The sequence below is a fragment of the Canis lupus genome, chromosome 19 (genome assembly GCF_048164855.1).
Source record: "Canis lupus baileyi chromosome 19, mCanLup2.hap1, whole genome shotgun sequence".
NCBI lineage: Eukaryota > Metazoa > Chordata > Mammalia > Carnivora > Canidae > Canis > Canis lupus.
In genome coordinates, this window is record NC_132856.1 from 42,691,177 (window position 1) to 42,713,123 (window position 21,947).

Here is a 21,947-nt window from a genome sequence, read left to right on the forward strand (position 1 = left end):
CTTACCTGCTCATTCCCTGGCTTTTTAAAAAATGGCTATATATTAAAGAACCGTAATGGGAAATTCATACAACTCAACGTAGCTACCATTTTTTGAAACTCAGCATTGTGGGGATCCCTGGGTGGCACAGCGGTTTGGCGCCTGCCTTTGGCCCAGGGCACGATCCTGGAGACCCGGGATCGAATCCCACATCGGGCTCCCGGTGCATGGAGCCTGCTTCTCCCTCTGCCTGTGTCTCTGCCTCTCTCTCTCTCTCTCTGTGACTATCATAAATAAATTTAAAAGAAAATTAAAAAAAATAAAGGGCAACTTTACTAAAAAAAAAAAAAAAAAAAAGAAGCTCAGCATTGTCTTAAACTCTTTTAACCCTCAAAGAGTTTGGGCTACTGTTTGCCTCATTTGACCAGTACATGTGAATATTCTTCGAGATGAGTCCAGCAAATATTAATTTTTCTACTTAAAAATGAGGTTCTTTCCCTCACACTCCCCTCGCTGGTCACTTTAATCTTCTGGTGACAGTAGCATTGGAGGATTCAGAAAACAAATGATAAACAATTTAGCTCCTGATTCTTGATGTTGTGGATATATTTCCTTCTTTAATATATGAAGTGAAAAAAAAAATGAAGTGGGCAGATTAATCTGGCTGGCTCAATTGGTAGTGCAGGCAGTTCTTGATTCGGGGGTTAGAAGTTTGAGCCCCACACTGGGTATAGAGATACTGAAAAATAAAATCTTAAAAAATAATAATAATAAGATAAAGTAAAATATGAAGTGGATAATAAAGAGGTCTTTCCTTTATTGCATTTCCCTTTATTTTCCTTACCCTGTATTTTAACCTCAGATGTTGGAACAGGTCACTTCACCTGTGAGCAGATTGAAATTGTTAGTTTTTAAACTGTTTAACAATGATGGTAATTTGCATAAGTTTAGACAGAAATCTAATTGTCACACAAACATTGCTTATTGCTTTGTAAATAGTGGACACTCAGCATAATTTGGACTTTTTAGTATTTAGTCCATTTATTCAATAGACACTGGGTAACATTACTCCCACATTCTAAGGGTAGATTAATGAAACATTCTCTACTCCTCAGGGATTCTAGAATAGGAAGATAAACACATAAACAGATAATTTACTCTAGTGAAAGAAGTTCCATAATACAAGTTCTAGTGACCTATGAGTTTATGGAGCCAAGTCAAGTAAAGCGTTCTAGGGGATAGACTGTGTAAAGGCATAGTGAAGTACAAGTGCATGGACTATTTTGAGAAGTAGCAAATATTTTGGAGTGACTGGCATATAAATCAAATTGGGAAACAGGGAGATATGTGAGACATTTTGAGATGAGATTGAGAGGAAGAATATAAACTCTCAAAGGATCCTGGGAGCCATGTGTTGCCTCCATAAGCAGAGGATCTTAGACTTTATGGTGGAAGAGATCAAGAGGGGTGAGATTACCTATTTTAGTTGGATGCTTCTCTTTTCTTTTTCTGGGAGGCCATGGGAGGGTCGGTACTATGCTAGAAGAACAAAAGGTTAGAATTTCCAAGTCCTACTTCTTGGGAGACTTTCCATCTATAAATATTTTAATGTTTTAGGATGTCAAATGACAAAAATAGTACAATTTAGTAAGGAGTTTGAGGTCCTTTATTCAAAGGAAAACAATCCACGGATTAGAGGAGTACGGTGCCTAACAAGGAGAGGTGCTCTCTTCCAGATGGATTTTGGGCAAGAGTAAGTTTTATAGCATTACAAGAGGCACTGTGTAACAGCATGACCAAGAGGTCAGTGATTTCCTTATAAGGCTAGCAGGCCCTGTTTTCTAGGGTAAGGTAAGCTAGCTAACGCTGAGGTAGAGGGTTGTGATTGGCATGTCAGGTTTCCTTAAACTGAGGCATGTCCCAAAAAATGCAGACTTAGATTTTTAAGCTTCGGATTTGTGATGTGAGCCAGACCTCCATTTTGTGAGTCCCAAAATGCGAATTATCTTTATCAGGAGTCACATAAGTTAGATTGCTGGCTTGTTTTTTGATCCTATTTGCTTCCCAATCTTTGAAGCTTAATTAGGGAGAATCAGTTTTCTCGAGTTAAACATGTACTAAGAAATGTTTCAGAAGTTCAGTAAAATATGGCTTTGAAATGTTTTTGTATATATGTATGTGTGTATAAACACATAATTTACTTCCAGGTAAGAAACTTAGATTGCAACTTCATAGCCTCAGGTTTATTAATAAAGAGTATCATCAATCATTGTGATCAGTAGAATTATTGACTGTTATTATAATGATAATTTATTAGAAATTGTTTCCTGGAGACAATAATGGAACATTTGGTCAATCTGGAAAGTACTTTGTTGCCTTGGTAACCGATAGGAAAGATGCAGAGAAACCAGTTGTGGAACATATCAAAACCAAGGCCCTAAACAGGTTGAATACTAGCTCAAGGCACAGGCAAAAACAGAAACATCTGCCAGTGCATCTGCTGAGATCAGAGACCTTCAAGCTGTGCCAACACGCTTGGGAGCTAGACATGTCATTATATGGTCTGATAAAAAGAGCCTTAGAAACTACCTCCGGACCAGACACATGGGAATCTATGCACTTTCCTTAGACTCAGAATGGAACATAAGTCTTTAACCCAAAGGACCTTCCAGAACCTCTCTAGATTAGTTTAATGATAGGAAGGGTCAGGTCAAATGATACGGAGTCCATATAAAAGGAATCCATTCATCCTTCCACTGAGAGAACTTTACTGACAGCCTACTTAATGTGTATCCAACTGCTGGACACCCTGATGGCAAAGATGGACTGGTCATCTCGCTTTCTGGTAATTCCAGGAAAGGCACATAAGATTATGGTATAGTTGCTGAATCCTAAGACGGGGTAGAGCAAGTATATGTTATAAAAACATGCATGAGTCAGCTTGGGGGTAGGGTCTTGGAGACTTCACAGAGGTGACATTGAAGTGAGGGGTGTTTTTTTTTTTGTTTTTTGTTTTTTTTAAGATTTTATTTATTTATTCATGAGAGACACAGACAGAGGGAGAAGCAAGCTCCATGCCAGGAGCCTGATGTGGGACTCGATCCCGGGACTCCAGGATCATGCCCTGGGCCAAAGGCAGGCACTGCTGAGCCACTAAGGGATCCCATGAAGTGAGTTCTATAGCAATAAGTAGAACCTAGAGGAAAGGCATTCCAATGGCAGCTGAGTCTAGAATTGAAACCTTCTGGTTCTTAAGTACATTTATTTTTGCCTAGACATGCTCAGCCTTTTAAGACTTCTTATTTGTTCTTCCACCAACTTGATAAGATAGCACAGTGGCTGGGGGAGGTTTGAGTTCCTTGCTACAGTTATATCTTGTGGGTGAATGTGCATTCTTTGAGTGAAGCCATGTCTGTAATTCTGAATCAGACCAGAGCACTGACAGAACTATCCTTAGATTTTACTAATAATTCTGTACTAGGTTTTCCCCAGGTGCCATTCATGTCATTTGGAAATCTTTAAACCCAGTAATTCTTGTTCCATGTGATTTCTTTCTTGGTATGTGTTATAAAAGCACAAGCTTTTTTTTTTTTTTTTTTTTTTTTTTTTTTTTTTTTAATTTTTTTATTTACTCATGATAGTCACAGAGAGAGAGAGAGAGGAGCAGAGACACAGGCAGAGGGAGAAGCAGGCTCCATGCACCGGGAGCCCGACGTGGGATTCGATCCCGGGTCTCCAGGATCGCGCCCTGGGCCAAAGGCAGGCGCCAAACCGCTGCGCCACCCAGGGATCCCAAAAGCACAAGCTTAATCAAACTCTAAGCCACTCTTTCTCCTTCCCTGTGTAAAAGTCTCTGATCTCCACTTTTTCTTATCGAAGCAGGACCTATCTTCCTATTCAAAAGCACCATGAAGGAAGCTCACAGTGTTGAGGCACTATACAAAAACATAAGTTTAAGTTCTCTTAAGAATGGGAAACTAATAACCAAAGATTGCTAAGGAAGAAGTTATTCAGACCTTCCCCATTCTTTGCATAATTAAGACAAAACAAGACCATGATGAAGGTTTAAAGTAGGCACTAAAACTAACTGCATTGCTTCTTTTTCTCAAGCTTTATTTCAGGTTTGCTTTGCACCCCAGACACATATGCATATACACATTGTACATTAATTTGGAAGTTTTGAATTGATCACAACAAGGTAAATTATAATTGTGAACTAAAGCCTGTGGTACTTGTCTTCACTGAACAAAAAGAAACCATGAAAAGGAGAGGCATCTAGTGACTAAGATGTTTTGCTCAGTGGTGTGGGAAGACTGGCAGTCAAAAACTGGGCATCTTCCATGTGATGTTTCCATTCACTCACCATTTAATCTCAGGCAAACCACTGCATTTTTCCCCCTCTAGATCCCATTTGCTCTTCTTCAAAATAGAAGATTAAGTTAGAGGAGTTCCAGCATTCTTTTTTTTTTTTTTCCAGCATTCTCATTCTGTACTGTAGCACATAATTCATTGTCCTTGCAGTACTATTTTTATAAAATGATCCTTATCCATTTAAGAAACAAAGGAGTAATGGAAAAAAGAGAGACAAACCAAAAAAAAGACTCTTAACAACAGAAAACAGTGATGGTTACCAGAGGGAAGGGGATAGGGGGATGGGGGAAACAGGTCATGGTGTTAAGGAGGGCACTTGTGATGAGCATTGAGTGATTCAAATAAAAACTTAATAAAAAAACAAAAACAAATAAAAACTTAAAAAATAATAAAAATTTTAAAATAGGACAAAATGATCCTTGTCCTCAGAGATAGGGAGAATAGGATATTATTTTATTTCCTCAGATTTTGAGAGCTAGCTGACTTTTCATTTTCTCTTATTTGTTAATTATTGAAATTGGGGTTTGTATGGTATTTCTTGGTTGTAGTGGTTTATTTTTGCCTACTTTTGTCAGAAGGGACCTCATGCAGTAAATTCTCCAGTCCAGGGACTTCTGTTTTATCATTCCACATCAATTCCCTTATTGGAAGTGGTAAAACCTACATCATACACAAATGCTTTTTCTTAGTGGTGGTTTTGTTTTGTTTTGTTTTTTAAACTAACACCAGTGGGTACATTCTCTGTGTTAAATGTGTTTTGTGTTCTATTACTTCATACCGACACAAGGAGTGGATTCTGTGGGTGTCCTCATATTATGCCTTATGTTCTCCTCTTGGTGACACCAAGCTTATATGCAGGCTTGAGCACCTAGCAGACATCATGTTTTGGGTACTCACCTGACTCTGAGCTTTCCGTCTGGTCTTAAACCTCTTGGCCACAGACCCCTTCATTGCGTCTTCAGCTCTCTGACCCTTGAGCCTTATAACTCTGAGGCTTCTGTTTGGTGCAGTAGCCACATGCCACATCATTGTTATCTTTCAGGCTGACCACATTTTTTATAAGTAAATGTGCTAAGAATATGTGCTCCTTTATGACTGTTCAGCTTCATTCTTCTGGTTCCCACTTCTGGACTTTGGCTGACTTTGCTACTTACAGAGTCATTGAGACAAGAAAAGTGGAATTTGAAGGTTATTGCCTTAGCTTTGTTTGTTTTGTTTGTTATTGGTGCCAGTGGGAAGGTTTGGATAGGCTGGCTAGAACTAAAAATCATTTGACTCTAAGGAACAGGTGTGTCCATGCTTGTTCTTCACCTAAGCTCTTTCTGCCCCTTCAGAATATGGCAGCCAAGGGCACCGGTGGTGTAGCTCAGTGGTAGAAGGTGTGCTTAGCAGAATATGGCAGCCAACTCAGACAGCCCCCCTCATCAGACATGCTGCTACCTCCCCTAGTCATGCTTCTGCCAATACACAGCACCCTCACATGGGGAGGTGTGGGGTTTAACAAGCATACTGGCTAGTGGAGCCACAAGTTTAATTCACTCTTTTTTTTTTTTTTTAATTCACTCTTGAGTTGGATATAGCAACCTTTGATTCCTTGATGCACGTTTCAGTCCTTTCATTGGGATGTAGGAGTGTTAAAACTGTGAGACTGGAAACTACTTTCAAGATTCTCTGCATTCTATGGATAAAGAAACTGAAGCAAGGAGTAGTTAAGTGCGTTGGTCAGAATCATAACTATTTAAAGTGGCACAGAGAGATTTTATTTATTTTTTTAAAGATTTTATTTATTCATAGAGACACAGAGAGAGAGAGAGAGAGAGAGGCAGAGGGAGAAGCAGGCTCCATGCAGGGAGCCTGATGCGGGACTTGATCCCAGATCTCCAGGATCACGCCCCGGACTGAAGGCGGCGCTAAACCGCTGGGCCACCCGCACTGCCCCACAGAGAGATTTTAAAACCAAGCTTAATTATTTTTTTCCCCATAAACCAGAGGTAGAAGGTGTCAGTGAATTGAGGCTGTGTGTGCCTGCATTTTGGGGGGTAGAGAATGACTAGTTTCTGAGTGGATGGAGTTGTTGAGACATAACTGATTTCTAAGGTATTTTCTAAAATTTATCTCTGGCTTGCAATAACAGCCTCCTGCCAGGCTATGGTAACTTTCATCATATATTATACATACTTAATTATATCATTCACATATAATGTATATATTGAAAAGGTAAGGAAGCCAGAATTCAGATATATTTCATCACCAAGCCTTTCTGTATCCAAGACTCTCATCTTTCTTTTTCCCCAATTATTTAATAGAGTCATAACCCTTCTGGCACCCCCTTCATTTCACTATGCGTCCTCACTTTCTTTTCCTTGGTGAGAGCTTTTTGGCAGAGTGAGATGACCCTGGTTCCTTGCCAGTGAACCTTTGTTGGCTTTCACATGTATTATTACTAAACTGCTTAGGGTCAAGAGGAACAAGAGGCTCAGTTTATGTTCAGGACAGAGGTTAAATGGAAATGCACATTTTTTTTAGGATTTCAACCCCACCACTCCTGACCATGAACGTAGCCCAGTATTAAGTACTGCAGAAGGTGTATGTGGCTGGTTCCTGTGCTGTAGCTGGGGACTGGAGACAAGTTATATGAGTGGTATGAGTAGTAGAGAAAAGGGTGTTTGGAGACAGAGGCTCCAATTAAGGAAACTTTCCTGGGCTGGGCTATGGTTATCTCGTCACATTTTATAGATCAAAGAGAACAATCTTAACTTGCCCCCCTTTTTAAAAAGCATTATTAAAAAACTTTAACCAGATTAGTGCAGTTAATGGCAGATGGCTTTTAAATAATCCAGTCTGACTTTTCTTCATCTTGGAAAAAGGCATCTCATATATTCTTTTTTTTTTTTTTTAAGATTTTATTTATTTATTCATGAGAGACAGAGAGAGAGAGGCAGAGACACAGGCAGAGGGAAAAGTAGGCCCCATGCAGGGAGCCCGACATGGGACCTGATCCCGGGTCCCCAGGATCATGCCCTAGGCTGAAGGTAGCACCAAACCACTGAACCACCAGGGTTGCCCCCATCTCATATATTCTTGATAGAATATTTCATAGTATAGTATGTTTGCACATGATAGTGACTATAGGTGAAGCAACAAAAATCAACTGTTTTCAAGGTAGAATATGGCCTGTCCTTTCAGTGTAACTTTCTTTTTCAAGAATTTTCTTTTATGGATCCTTCAGTCCTGAATGTACAGCTTATAAACTCAGAAGTGAGCACAGCAAAGAGTCATGCTAGATTAAACAGGGGCAGTGGGCCCTGTCACAGATTGCCAGAGGAAAATGAGCTGCCCCTGTGTGTTCACATGGCAACTAAGCAGTTGGCTGGCTAGAAAGAGCGGGGCTGGTGCAGGAGGGAGGGACCCAGCTTCTCTAAGGAACTAGCGGGGAGCAGGGTCAGGAGTAAAAGTGCAAGGGGGTATGTTGTCACACAAGTGTCTCATAACTGGGATACACATTTCCAAAGCCCATATTGCTGAAACCCATGAAGGAACCCTTTATGAAACCCTTCCACAGTGCAGAGCTACAGATGAAGCTCTCCCTGGGCTTTGGGAACTCCACTTGTCAGTTTTCAAGTGAATTTGATAAGTTACTATGACAGCAAACCCACTCGTGCTCTAAGAAATGAATGCCTCCAATTTTGACACTATATTAAGGTCTTTTTTAAGTGAAGTTTTGAGCCATTTTCTGAAATCATTGTTCTTTACGGGTTATGACTGGGGATTGGCAAATGAGTCTTGCCTATTTTTAAAACCATTTTTGAGTGGGTGAATGGGGAAGCGTGGGCATAGTGTCAGATAAGTGAACATGTGGGTATGCAAGTATCTATATTAGTGAAAGCCAGAGTAATTACTATCCTCAGTACCCAGATTGGCACCATCCCGTGTTGTAAATTGCAGAGCTGAACAGAGTGCTAGCTAACAGGAAATTACACTTTCAGTTTAACAGTGGCATTTGTGCAGAAAGTAGCAGGTTCTTTCTTTCTTTTTCATTTGTTCTTTCACACTAGTAAATACATTTAGCCAGCTGCCTGAAGAGAGAGGAGCTTCAGGGGAAAGATAGGTTTTGTCATGAATACTGGGGACTTGGTGTGATGTCACTGCTAGCTCTGTGTGATCGTAGGTGGTGTTAGAGCTCCAGGAGCGAGGGGGGAGAGCAGTCGAAGAGACGATGTCGCTCTCAGACAAGCAGCCTTCCTCTCGCACTGCTGCTGTAAGCCAGCTCTGTAAGGGTGAGCCTGCAGAGTGCCGAATGGACCCCCCGAAAGAAATCAGCCAAGCTGGATTTGAGTGGCAGAGGACAGAGGGCAAACTGAATGAAATCGGACTGAATGTCAGCATGGACGGGCAGCTGAAAGATGGGCTCGTGAAGAATGCCAGCTTCCTGGAGCAGAATAAGCTTTGCTTCTTTGAAGGGAAGCTAGACAAAGAGCCCAGCATCGAAGTGCAGGACAAGGAGTATCAAGCAACCTCGGGTCACCTTGAGAGCAGATATGTGATTTCAGAAACCTGCCATTCCTCGGAGGGGAACTCGGTGCACCAGAAGACAGCTGAGTTCCCTGTGGGACCCGGAGAGGGTCCAGACAGAAACAAAGCCTCTATAGTTCAGGGAACAGTAGCAGGGAAGAATGGGCCAGAGACCAGGAGCCAGCCGGATCTGAATTTCCCTGGGGCTGCTGACCTCCCCACCTGCTATGTTAAGGAGCAAGAAACCAGTGTCTGGAACCCTAACTTTCATGCAGTGGCTCAGGGCTCAAGGGAAGCAACTCCAGGACAGGAGGATGGCATCACCACCAGCTGCCGGGTGACTGGGATAGTGAAAGATAACTCTGGGCCACCTGAATGTGAGTCCTCACCATCAGTGGCTGTCGCATGCCCAGCCCCCACTGTTAACCCTTCACCCACTGCCATTCCACCCATCACTATGGTGGAGTTCACCCAGGAATATGTAAATGCTGACTCTCATGACCGAGACCATGAGAAGGAGCAGGAGAGATCGAATTCTCCCGAGGAGGGGGCTTTGTTCAACCAAGTGCCCCAGCCGAAGAAAGCAATGCGCCGGGCCCTGTCAGAATGTTCTCACCTCTCAGTTCCCCCAGCCGTCAACCTTGCAGAGAAGTATCCTGAACTCCCTGCCCGAGAAGAGCTTTCTTCTGGCCCGCTGCCTCTCACTAGCAGCCCCGTGCCAAGTCCTACGCCCAGGAAACTGGGGGCTCCTGCCGTCAGGCGCTCCATGACAGTGGCTGAGGGACAGACAGCCAGCTACACGTTGAACCCCGGGGAACTGCCCAGCCCGTCTCTCGAACAGACACCTGCTTTGGTCTGCGAGGAACCTGTGGCCAAGGAGAGAGAGGAGCTGACCCCCTTCGGCAACCGCGTAGGTAGCAACTCTGGGAAGAAGGAGCTGGGCCTCACTGGGTTGTGTCTCCATGGGAAGCTGGAGCAGATCCCTGAAGTTAGTAGCAAGGAAAGAGGACACGAAGATGGTAGTGAAACAAGAATGGATTCATGCTCCCAGGCCTGCCCAGGAGGTGAGAAGCAGCCGGGACAGACAGCTCTGGCAGGGAAGAAAGAAATTCAGGTCACTGCAACCCAGAGCACTCCATCGTTCCAGTGTGAAGAGACCCCACGTGATGGTATGTTTCTAAATTTTGCTTCCATGGGGAACAAGCAGACAGCGAGGAAGAAACCAAAGTGACAGATTACCGGCAGGAGCGTTAGGCAGCCTGTTACCGCTGGAGTCTGTGAGCCTAAGGGAAAGCGGAATTCTTTGCATGGGAAGGTTGCTGGGAATGAGACTAGAGCATGAACAAAGTGCAGCTAGCTAGGTCAGCCTCAGTGCTGCTGGTGTCTTGGGTAGTGGGGCTTGAGGGTGTGGGCTGATGGGGTCAGAGGGTGCTGGACATAAGGAGAAGAGCCCCTTCCTTGACCTCATGTCACCCTGTCCACCCCATCCCCCATCCTCTCACCCCTCAGCTCCCTGTTGGTTTGAACCAGATGATTTCTGAGCCCTAAATCATCCAATCACAACTGATTGATTTCCTTGCTTGAAAATCTGCCACTGTGTGCATTCACAATGGGCGTATCTGCACAAACCTCCTCTCATTAAGTAGCACAGCCTGGGTGCAAGCTCTGTTTTCCATTTTGCTTTTGAGAACATTTTACTTTTGTTCCAGTGGAAAAAGAGCCTTTTGAAGCTGGCTATTTAATATTCTTTTCCTGTTCTTCATGTTTGACCCAGTCTTGCTTCTAGTCTTCTCTTTCTGTATACGTGTGGGGAGAATTTGTGGGGAGAAGAGAAAGGAGAGAGAAGGAGAGACTTGCACTTAATAAACAACTAAATGTCATGGTCTTTGTGGCTGCTTTCTGTCTTTCTTCCTGGCTCTTCTCTTCTCCACCCCCATCCCACCCCCACCCCGCCAGCTTATTGTTGGTGGTCTACAAAAGCTTGTTTTCCTCCGAGTCCAGTTTGAGCTCAAAGGGCCATGATTCCCAAGCTGGTTAATGGGGATTTAAATCATGTGTGTTGTTTGTAAAAAAAAAAAAAAAAGAAAGAAAAAAGAAAAAATAGCCTCTTCCTCTAACATTTATTCTTTGAGTACATTTTCATGAAGTTTTTTAGGCATTTTCTTTTAAAATTAGAAGTGATATTTTCTAGGGGAAGGGGAAGTTCAGGACCCCAGAAGACTAGTCAGTTTTTTTGTTTTTGTTTTTGTTTTTGTTTTTTTAATGGAGATAGGAAAGAAGCTTCGTATCTCCTCTGTGACTTAGGACTCCAAGATGACAAGAACTCAGATATTATGCTGTTTCTTGCTTCTAGCTGTGGCAGAACCACAAGCCCCCATGGATAGGATTGTGTCCCCTTTTTTTGATCCGCTGGTGCCTGGTCTTGTGCCATACACCTTCTAGGTGGTAATGAGCGCAGATTTTTATTTCAAAACCAGTTCATCCCCGTTCATGCTAACAGAAGTTCATGGTGGTAGGAAAAAAATGTCAAGTAACTAACTTGCAAACCTCACTGATCTGTTCACCTAAGAAAATGTTTAAGTGCTGACACTACTAAACACTAGGTAGGTAAAACTAGATAAAGATTCATTTACTGGGCAGCCCTGGTGGCACAGCAGTTTAGCGCCGCCTGCAGCCCAGGGCGTGATCTGGAGACCCTGGATCGAGTCCCACGTCAGGCTCTCTGCATGGAGCCTGCTTGTGTCTCTGCCTCTCTCTCTCTCTCTCTCTCTCCCTGCATCTCTATGAATAAATAAATAAAATCTTGAAAAAAAAAAAGATTCATTTACTTAACACGCTTACCATATGCTGGTTGCTGGATATTGTCATTACGTTGTCAAGCAAGTTATGATCTGATTGGGGTGGGGGAAAGGAACAGTGAGGGAGTTGTGAATCATGGACACTACCTGGAGGAGGTGGTTTGGAAGCCTTGGATGTCTAACATTGCGAGGGAAAGCCTTTCAGGCAAAGGAACCTGTGTAAACAAAGGTGTGAAGCCCAGACAGCTCACATTAGGTAAAAGAACAAGGACCAGTATTCATGGGGCACCCTTGTAAGGATTACTTAATTTCAAAGAACGGAAACACACTCAGAGGAACTCCAATATATTAAAAAGGTGTTTATTGACAGGGAGTCTCAGGGAATCCAGTCGCAGGAAGTGTATCCCGGTTGCAGCCATTGTGTGCCTTTCAAGACATCTGCTTTGCCCTAAACATGTGTTCCATTCTCTTCCCTTCTGAGAACTATTTTTCCTCTGCCATCTCTTACTTCCTTGGTGACCCTGGTCCGCATAGGACATTGGATTGCCGTGGTCTGGGCTCTGTGCCCCATGTGATGCTACCTTATACGTACTCTTATATCTGTTTACCTCATTCATCTGGGAGCCTCTTAGGAGAAGAGTGTGAGTTGAGCAAACATGTCCAAGCCATTTGTACATACGTGGCCAGAAATAATGGGAGAACAAGTCTAAAGAGTTGTTTGGAACCCAAATCTCAAATACAGGAAGATGTTAAAAACAACAACAACAACAACAACAACAACTGGTGGCTGCCTCTGACAATAATGTGGTCCAAAGTCAGCTTTGGAATGATTCACCTGTTCTCAGTAGATAAGATGAACTGGAAGGCAAAAATTCTTGTGACAACAGCTGGATTCATGTAATAGTAGCAGGTCATATATGACATGAAGGGGAAATATAACAGATGAACTCAACTAATCAACGACTTGAAAACTGGGTGTGGAAGGTGAGAGGGAGAGAGAGAGAGGAGTCAAAGCTGATGCTACGACTCCTCTTTTGTTTCCCAGCAGGTAGTAGCACAAATACTAGAAGAATCCAACAGAAGGGAGAAGTTTTGTGGAACAGTTATGAGTTCTATTTTGAGCACTTTTTCCAAAGTATGAGGACTTTTGGTGGTATCTAGCAATTGGTTGGCATAGACCCCTGAGACAAAGATGGAGGCCACTGGTGAGAAGCACCATCTGGGAGGGAGCCAGCAGTTTCTGCTTATGTGTGTGTCAAGTGTTTTTCACTAGGTGACAGTTACTTAAACAGGTTGAAATGTTACATGTTTATATCATAGGCAGCAGGACTTTGTGTTCATGTTGTTTACTGAAAAAATCCTATTAAAAATGTTCATAGTGGTCTGAGGCTAATGGCAATAAGTCACACATTTGGTAAGATATTCTTTCAGCTTCCTTTAGAAAAAAAGATATTAGCAGCCTTGCATAGTGTTTGTTTTTCTTCTTCTTCTTCTTCTTCTTCTTCTTCTTCTTCTTCTTCGTCTTCGTCTTCTTCGTCTTCTTCGTCTTCTTCGTCTTCTTCGTCTTCTTCGTCTTCTTTTTAGATTTCATTTATTTATTAGAGAGAGAGCATGTGCACCAGCAGCAGGAGGAGCAGAGGAAGAGGGTCAAGGAGAGGGAGAAGGGAGCCTGACCTGGGGCTCAATCCCAGGACCCTGGGATCATGACCTGAGCCGAAGTCAGACACTTCTGAGCCACCCAAGTGCCCTCATAATTTTGAAACAAAGCAAATTCAATTTTGACTAAAAATACATAGGGTCTCAAACATCAAAAAGTACAAAAGATAAGACCACTCGATTTACTTTTTCTTGCTCCTCCTCTAAATACACTGAAAAGAATTCAGCAGACAATTATTAAAGGAATCTGAAAGGTAGAAACAAGAGGGCAGACTGGGTAAGGAGCTTAGGGCTTGAGGAAGGGCAGTGCCCAGTGAGTTGTGTGGGTTTTGTCATGTAATCTTCCATGTACCCAGCTCTGGACCCTCTGGAGTGCCTGCAACCTCAAAATGCCAACAAGCATAGATACCCAAAGGATGAAGGGGAAGAGAAGGAAAAAACGAAAAGCCTACTTTCCCCTTCCAAAAGACTAGGAAAGGTGAAGCTCTCTTACCCTACCAATCTCCAACAACAGCAGTGGGCTTAGTCCTGCTGAGCAATGCTCAGGAGGGCCTACCTGTTGCCTGTTCCACACTACAGTATGACCTATCCCTAGTCCCCCACCAGGTGACCGCACCAGTGACACCCACAGACCTGGTGTCTTCTAGCCTTTCATCCAGGAGCAGAAGGGGGGACCTTCGGAGGTTTCCTCCTACACTCTTCCCTCCAGCAGCAAAAAGCCGGGTAGTTGCTAACTTCTCCCTGCAGTACCTGCAGAGATTGAACAGGAAGTCAGCCAACACCAGGCAGCCAGAGAATAGGCCAGGAGAAACTGCATTCTATGGGTCCAGCATCACTCAGCTCCCATCTAGTGAAACCACCTGACCTAGGGAAGTGCCTGGAAGTACCAACAGGGATTGAGTGATAGTTGTATGTAGCTAGAACACAGCAGGCCAGAATTGCATTGCAAGAGCTCTGGCAACGAAATTGTCATTGAAACTACACCTAGAACATGCATGCCCAATTTAAACAGTGATTACATGCAAACATACAAAATTAAGATTTTAAAGCAGCCATTATCAAATTGTTTCAACAAGGAATGATAAATTATTTTGAAGCAAATGAAAAGCTAGAAAATATCAGCAAAGAAACAAGTTATAAAAAATTCCAAAATGGAAATTACAGATAGGGAATATACAATAATTAAATAAAAAACATGTCAGATGGGCTCAGTTATTGCACTGGAAATGTCAAGAGATCAGAATCAGTCAACTTGAACACAGATCAATTGAATTTATTCCATCTGAACAGCAGAGAAAATAGGCCGAAAAAAAATACTTAAGCTCCTCAGAAATTTCAGGAACAATAATACAAGATCTCACATTCAGATCATTGGAATCCCAAGAGATGAGAAAGACCATGAGACTGAACAGCTATTGGAAGAAATAAGGACTGAAATTTTCCCAAATTTGTTAGAAGACTTAAATCTACAGATTCATGAAACTGAATGAACCTTAAAGAAAAAAACCTAAGGAAGTCTACACCAAGACATATAATTATACTCTGAGGACTAAAGACAAAAAAAAAAAAACAAAAAAAAAAAACCTGTAAAACAACCAGAGAGAAATAACACATTAGTTCTTGGGGAACAGCAGTTCAGATGACAGCGTGATTCTTATCAGAAACTATGAGGGCAGGAGGAAGTGGCACCGCATGTTTCAAGGACTAAAAGAATAGTCAGGGGTGCCTGGGTGGCTCATTCGGTTGAGTGTCTGCCTTTGGCTCATGTCGTGATCCCAGGATCCTGTGATTGAGCCCCGCATCAGGCTCCCTGCTCGGCAGTGAGTCTGCTTCTCCCTCTCCCTTTGCCCCTTCCCTTGCTCATTCATTTTCTCTCTCTCTCTCTCTCTCAAATAAATAAAAATCTTAAAAAAGAAAAAAGGTAAGAACAATCAACTGCAAGTTCTATATCTGGTAAAACTATCCTTCAGGAATAAAGGGAAAAATAATGACATTCATAAAAGAAAACTAAGAGGATTTGTTGCTAGCAGATATACTCTTAGAGAAAGGCTTAAAGGAAGCTCTTCAAAAAGATAAGATACCATTACAGGAGGAGGCTTGGAATTTCAGAAATGAAAGAACAATGAGAACAATGGAACGGATAAAAAAGTAGGGGTAAATATAAGTGGACTATCCTCATGAATTTTAAAAATCATACCTGATGATCAAAGCAAAAATTACAGTACCATCTGATGTGGTGCTTGATGTATGAAAAGGAAATACCTAAGACATTCTGTGTAAAAAGTGGGGAGGATAAAAGATCCTAAATGGAAGTGAGCAAAGCCATATATTCAAAAGTAAAAAGTCAAAATGGAATTTTTAAAAATGTTCAAGTAGCCCACAGGGGAAGGCAATAGAAACAGGGAACAAATAAAAAAAAAAAACAGAGCCGGGATCCCTGGGTGGCGCAGCAGTTTGGCGTCTGCCTTTGGCCCAGGGCACGATCCTGGAGACCCGGGATCGAATCCCACATCGGGCTCCCGGTGCATGGAGCCTGCTTCTCCCTCTGCCTATGTCTCTGCCTCTCTCTTTCTCTCTGTGTGACTATCATAAAAAAAAAAAAAAAAAAAAAAAAACAGAGCCGCCCTCTGTGCCCTTCTTGCTGACCCCATGCTCCAGTTCCTGCTTGGATTTACTTTTGGCACGATGGTTGGAATGTATCTGGCTCAGAACTGTGACATATCACACCTGGCTAAAGAACTTGGAGAAATTAAAAAGGACTTGGATGCCAAAAAGAAACTTCCTAGTCATGAAATGGGCTCTTGAACTACCTTCTGGATATTCTGATTCTTCTGTTCTTGAGGGCCTCTTTACCATCTGAACCACAGGTTTTTGTTTTAAATTCCAGCCTCAGTGATTTTCCTCTCTGCTGAATCCTGCGTGCCCTGGGAGCACAAATGGGGCCATGAGTTAAGAACTGTGCTTTTCCAGCATTCTCACCTCTTCCTTTCCTCTTTCCAGCCACTTGAGATGGCCTAAGATGGAATTACGGTACTAGATTAGTAAATGTGACCTTTAATTAATAATGTCTTCTTCATTCTTTGGGATTTCTACCACCTTTTTTTAAAAAAGAAAAATGGATGAGTTTTATGTAGCTGATCAGATTTAAATAATGCCGATTACATGGTATAGCAATTATAATGGATGTTTAAACATTTGGTATTAATGTTGTTTCCAAATAATTAAAATTGAAGTCCAGAGGGGAAAAAAAACAAGTAATAAAATGGCAGTATAAGCCCTAGCCTATCAGTAATAAATTTAAATGCAAGTAGTCTAAATATTACAACTAAAAGGCAGAGAGTGAAAGAATAGATTGTTTAAAAATTACTGAAGTACACGCTGTCTACAATAAATGCATATCAATTATAATGACCATAGATACACGGTTGAAAGTAAAAGATGAAAAAAGATACATCATGTTAACATTAAATTTTTTAAGTGGCTATATTAATATCAGACAAAGTGGACTTTAGAGCAAAGAATAAAGAATCAGTCCATCAGAAGACGGAGCAATTCCAAATGTATATACACCAAAAAGCAGAGCTTCAAAATGTATATGATATAAAAAATGATGGAGCTGAAAGGAAAAATAGATAAATCCATAGTTATGGTTCAGGACTTCTATATCCCAGTCTAAGCAATTGATATAGCTCTTGGACAGAATATTAGCAAAGATAAAGAATAACTTAACAATACCATCACACAACAAGATCCAGTTGACATTTACAGAAATTCCACCCAACAACAAAAAAATTGAATATATATTCTTTTCAAGCACCCAAGGAATATTTGCCAAGATGGATCCTAGGTCATAAAATGAACTTCAATATACCTAAAAGATTAAAATCATACAGAATATGTTGTATGGCCATAATGGGGGTGTAAAGATTGGTGTATGGCAATAATGGAATCAAATTAAAAACCAATAATTAGACCACAGGAAAATCTTTAATCATTTGGAAATTAAAAGTACACTTCTTAATAATCCATGGATCAAGGAGGAAGTTATCACAGGAAAATTTTAAAATAAAATAAGGGCATTTGGGTGGCTCAGTTGGTTAAGTGTCTGCCTTCAGCTCAGATCATGATCCCAGGGTCCTGGGATAAAGCTCCGCATTGGGTTCCCTGTTCAGTGGGGAGTCTGCTTCTCCCTCTTCCTCTCTGTTCTTCTCACACTCGTGTTCTCTCTCTGAAATAAATAAAGATAAAATCTTTTTTTTTTTAAGATTTTATTTATTCATGGGAGACACAGAGAGGCAGAAACATGGGCAGAGGGAGAAGCAGGCTCCTCACAAGGGGCTTGATGAAGGACTCTATGCGGGACTCAATCTCCGGATCACAACCTGAGCCAAAGGCAGATGCTCAACCACTGAGCCATCCAGGCACCCCAAAAGATAAAATCTTTTTTAAAAATTACCAATATGGTTGGTAAACCTAGAACAAAATTGCCAAAGATAAAAAGAATCCACAAACTACTAACAACAGGAATAGGGGATATCACTATGGCCATTAAAAACATAGAAGTGGGGCATCCCTGGGTGGCGCAGCGGTTTTGCACCTGCCTTTGGCCCGGGGAGCGATCCTGGAGACCCAGGATCGAGTCCCACGTCGGGCTCCCGGTACATGGAGCCTGCTTCTCCCTCTGCCTGTGTCTCTGCCTCTCTCTCTCTCTCTGTGACTATCATAAATAAATCAAAATTAAAAAAAAAAAAAACATAGAAGTGAACAGCAGCAGAATCTTTACACCACCAGATTTTAAAATTTAGCAGAAATTCCTTGGAAACCACAAATTACATAACTCACCCAAGATGAAAGAAATAACCTGAGTAACCATTAATGAAATTAGATTTTTTAATTAAAAAGTTCCTGAGAGATTCACTGTGGGGGATCACCTTATATTTAAAGAATAATTAACACCAGTTTTACACATTCTCTTCCAGAAAATGTAAAAGGAGGGAATACTTCTCATTCATTTTATGAAGTGTGTATTTGTCTGATACCAAAACAGGACAAAGACAGTACAAAACAAACACAGGACCAGTATCTCTCATGACTTAGATGTAAAATATTTAACATCACTTCGAGCAACATAATTAAAATAACTACACACAACAGCCCAATGGAATTTATCCCAGATAGACATGGCTGGCTTAGTAATCAAAAAACCAAATCCACATAATCCATATCAACAATCTAAAAATAATTCATAAGCACAGAAATGCTCTCAACAAAACCCTACACCCGTTTATGATAAAACACTCATCAAAGGTTAGAAGAACTTTCTCAACTTGATCAACTTAATCTACAAAAAAGCCTACTGTAATACCACATTTAATAGTGAAATACCAAGTGCTTTCCCCCATAGACTGGGAAGAAGGCAAGGGTGCCTTTTCCTACCACACCTACTTAATAGTTATTCTGGAAGTTCTGATTAGCACAACAAAGTAAAGAGAAATAAAAGAGCATATAGATTAGAAAGGAAGAAAGAAATCTGGCTCTTTTTGCAGATGCCATGATTGTATCGAAAATTCCAAGGAATCTACCTAAAAAATCTCCTAGAACCAATAAGTAATTTCAGCAAGGTCACAGGATGGAATTAACTACATTTCCATATACTAACAGTGACACCATTTTCATAAAAATCCTGTGCATAAATGTTTATAGCTTCAGTAGGTGAATAGTAAAACTGTGCTAGAGCCAGACTGGGGAATATGGTCAGCAGTGAAAGGAAACTAATTGCTGATCCATGCAACAACACTGATGCATCTCAGAAGCATTATGCTGGGTGAAAGAAGCCGAACACAGAAGGGAACATACTGTATGATTCCATTTATGTAATATTCTTGAGATAATGTTCTAGAGATGGAGAGCAGATTAGTGGTTGCCAGAGATTTTAGGATTAGAAAAGGGAGGGGTTGGTGGCTCTAAAAGAGTGACATGAGGGAGCCCGGTGGTAATGGCACGCTTACTTGTTAGTAGTGGTTACGTAAAATTACACGTGCTAAAATTGTATGGCACTGTGTATCTGCGCACGTGTACGCACACACACTCTCACACAGGTGAGTGCATGGGGAACTGGAAACATCTGAGTAAGCTCTGTGGCTTGTACCGAAATCAGTATCCTGGTTTTGATAGTGTGCTGTGCTTAGGCAGGAGGTAGTGTCAGGGGAGGCTAGGTGCAGTATACACAAAACCTACCTCCCTGTATACTTCTTTGCAACTTCTAGTGACTCTGTAATTTCTTCAGATTAGTGTTTTAAAATGTTTAAAATAAAGCCTCCCATCCACTTAGGTCTGTGCCCCACTACTCTGCAAATTAAGTTCCTTCCAAAGGCCTTGTCAAAATACACGCACAAGTGTATTTTCATTAGAAATGTATTTTGCCCCCATCCTTTCTCTAGACAAACAGATTTCATGGTATCTTACTTTCCTGTGCCTTCCTTTTATTCTTCACTTAATAGAGATTGTTCCATGTTAGTCATGCTTCATTTTTTCAGATGCAGAAATTACACTGACGTTTCTGCCATGATGCTTTAATCTTGTTTCTATTAACAGACTTCCAGGGTGTTTCCGTTCTGTGCTGTTAGATACAATGCTCTGAAGACCTTGACATTTGCAGTTTTGCTGCTGCGTGAATATACTTCTAAAACAAATTTCTGGAAATTGGATATCTGGATTAGAATTTATCTACACTTCACTATCTAATCTTGAGAGCCACCACAAGATTGCCCTGCATGAGAATTGTACCAGTCCATACTTACCAACAGCAAATATCCTTATTTATTCCCAGAGCCTCTTTTAACTTCTGACAATATGTTAGGTTAAAAATGGCATCTCATTGTGGTTTTAATTTTCATTTCTCTGAAACATTGGCCATCTTTTATTATTTCCAATATGTATTTTGATTTATACTTCTTTTTCTGTAGCCTGTGTTCATACTCATTGGGCTATTATTCTAGTGGGTTGTTGGCTTTTATAGGAGTTATCGATTTATAGGAGTAATTCATATAATAAGCTCTTTGTCTTTGATGTGATGTTGAATAGTTTTTCTCCTGTTTATTGTCTGCCTTCTGACTTTTCTTATCATTTTCCTTTTTTTAGGCTATGTTGAAATTTTTTTCTTTTTTAAATTTTTCCTTAGTCAAACTGATTTTCTGTGGCTTCTGGATTTTATGCCATATAGAAAGGTCTTTCCCACAGCCAGATTATAAATTGCACGGTATTTCAATGCATTCAGGTGTAGCCCTATTGAGATCTGGAGTTACGTCCCCACAGTGGTGCAGCTGGGCATAGCCTTAGGGTCTGATTTCATGGGTCTCCTCAGCCCTGTTGGAAATCTGGGTCACCGCAAGAACCAGATCAAGTTAATCTCGCATCCTCCATAAAGTGGTGCTTTACAGGGAAAGGAAGTAAGGGGAGGACATTGGATGATCTCTGGCTCTTAGCCCATCTTTCAGCAACCTTTATTCCAAGAGATAAACTCCAGTAGAAGAGGTTTTTGTCGCCTCTGTGCTCGGGGAGTTAGTGGTTGGGTGACAGAACCCCTTTGCTAGTCTCCAGGGAAGGGAAACCAAACTTTAAGGGCTGTCTCCTTCCATTGGTCATTTGTGCCAATCCCACTTAGGTTGCTTCTCCACAGGGACAGGCTGCCTGACTCTCTGGAATCTAAAACGGTCTTGTCACAGTGAGAGGAACTTGGGAGTGTTGTCTACATTACAGAGCACAGCCCTGTGGATTTTCTTCAGAATGGAGTGCTAGTAGTCAGTGGTCTGTCTCTCCTAAGACTTGAATTTTCGAAATGAGTACAAAAAACATTTGCTTAGCATAACTTTACCCTCACTTAGGAATAAGTAAGCCAGAAGAAGGACGGCCTGCTGGGAGTGTGACCGGAAATGACATCACCACCCCACCGAACAAGGAGCTCCCACCAAGCCCGGAGAAGAAGACAAAGGTAGTCCCCAGAGCGGTGGGTTGTCTTCTCCTATTACCATTTTAAAAACAGTATCTTCTGCTATTATTGCTTGAATCATGAATGAAATTTCTTTTTTTCTGAGCTATTAGTAACCCTTCCCCAATTTTGGACATTTCTAGAAAATATTCATATTTTGCCATAGTAGCCTAACTCAGTCCTTAAAATCTCTGCCTTTGATCCCATTATCTTGAATCCGTGTAGAAATGTTCTGTAGAGGTTGTTTCTGCTTCCCTTAACAACAACAGTAAAGGGATTTGCAAAACTATTCAGAAATAGATTCTGAAATCTGCATTCGTGTAAAGAGAACACACGGGTTTTTAAGGTGGATCAAAGCTTCAGACACTTACTGATAACTCATTGGAGAGTACGAATGCTACACTTCAATGTGGTCCCAGAACCATGCTGATGTTGCCCCCACAAGGCACAAATAATGACAGTGTTAATCACCTGCTGTTGACTTTTCTTCCGAGAATTATTGTAGCCATCAGAAGGTAGTTGATTGTTTTAAAGCTGTTACTGAATTTAAGTCTTCAGTTAACTGAACTACTGGAATTCATGACACTGCCATTAAGAACGCATTCCCAATTTTCTCTGTCCTTCTCATGGCTTCTTTCCGCTCT

At 41.4% G+C, this 21,947-nt stretch overlaps 2 protein-coding genes across 37 annotated transcripts in view; both read left to right on the plus strand.

The window, feature by feature from the left end:
- The window catches only part of MAP4 (microtubule associated protein 4), a 204,522-nt gene that overhangs the window by 160,789 nt on the left and 21,786 nt on the right, over positions 1-21,947 (plus strand). For 18 of the 36 annotated variants that reach the window (XM_072786384.1, XM_072786369.1, XM_072786370.1 and 15 more), the window contains one exon: positions 21,200-21,321. In XM_072786384.1, coding sequence (XP_072642485.1) covers positions 21,200-21,321 — 122 coding nt within the window. The remainder of the gene's footprint in view (positions 1-21,199; positions 21,322-21,947) is intronic. The other 18 variants (XM_072786386.1, XM_072786379.1, XM_072786375.1 and 15 more) reach the window with 1 other exon arrangement.
- Positions 10,040-21,290, plus strand: LOC140610382 (short transmembrane mitochondrial protein 1-like). Its single transcript, XM_072786411.1, has one exon. The coding sequence runs from the start codon at positions 15,966-15,968 to the stop codon at positions 16,119-16,121; it is 156 nt and encodes a 51-aa protein (XP_072642512.1). The 5' UTR covers positions 10,040-15,965; the 3' UTR covers positions 16,122-21,290.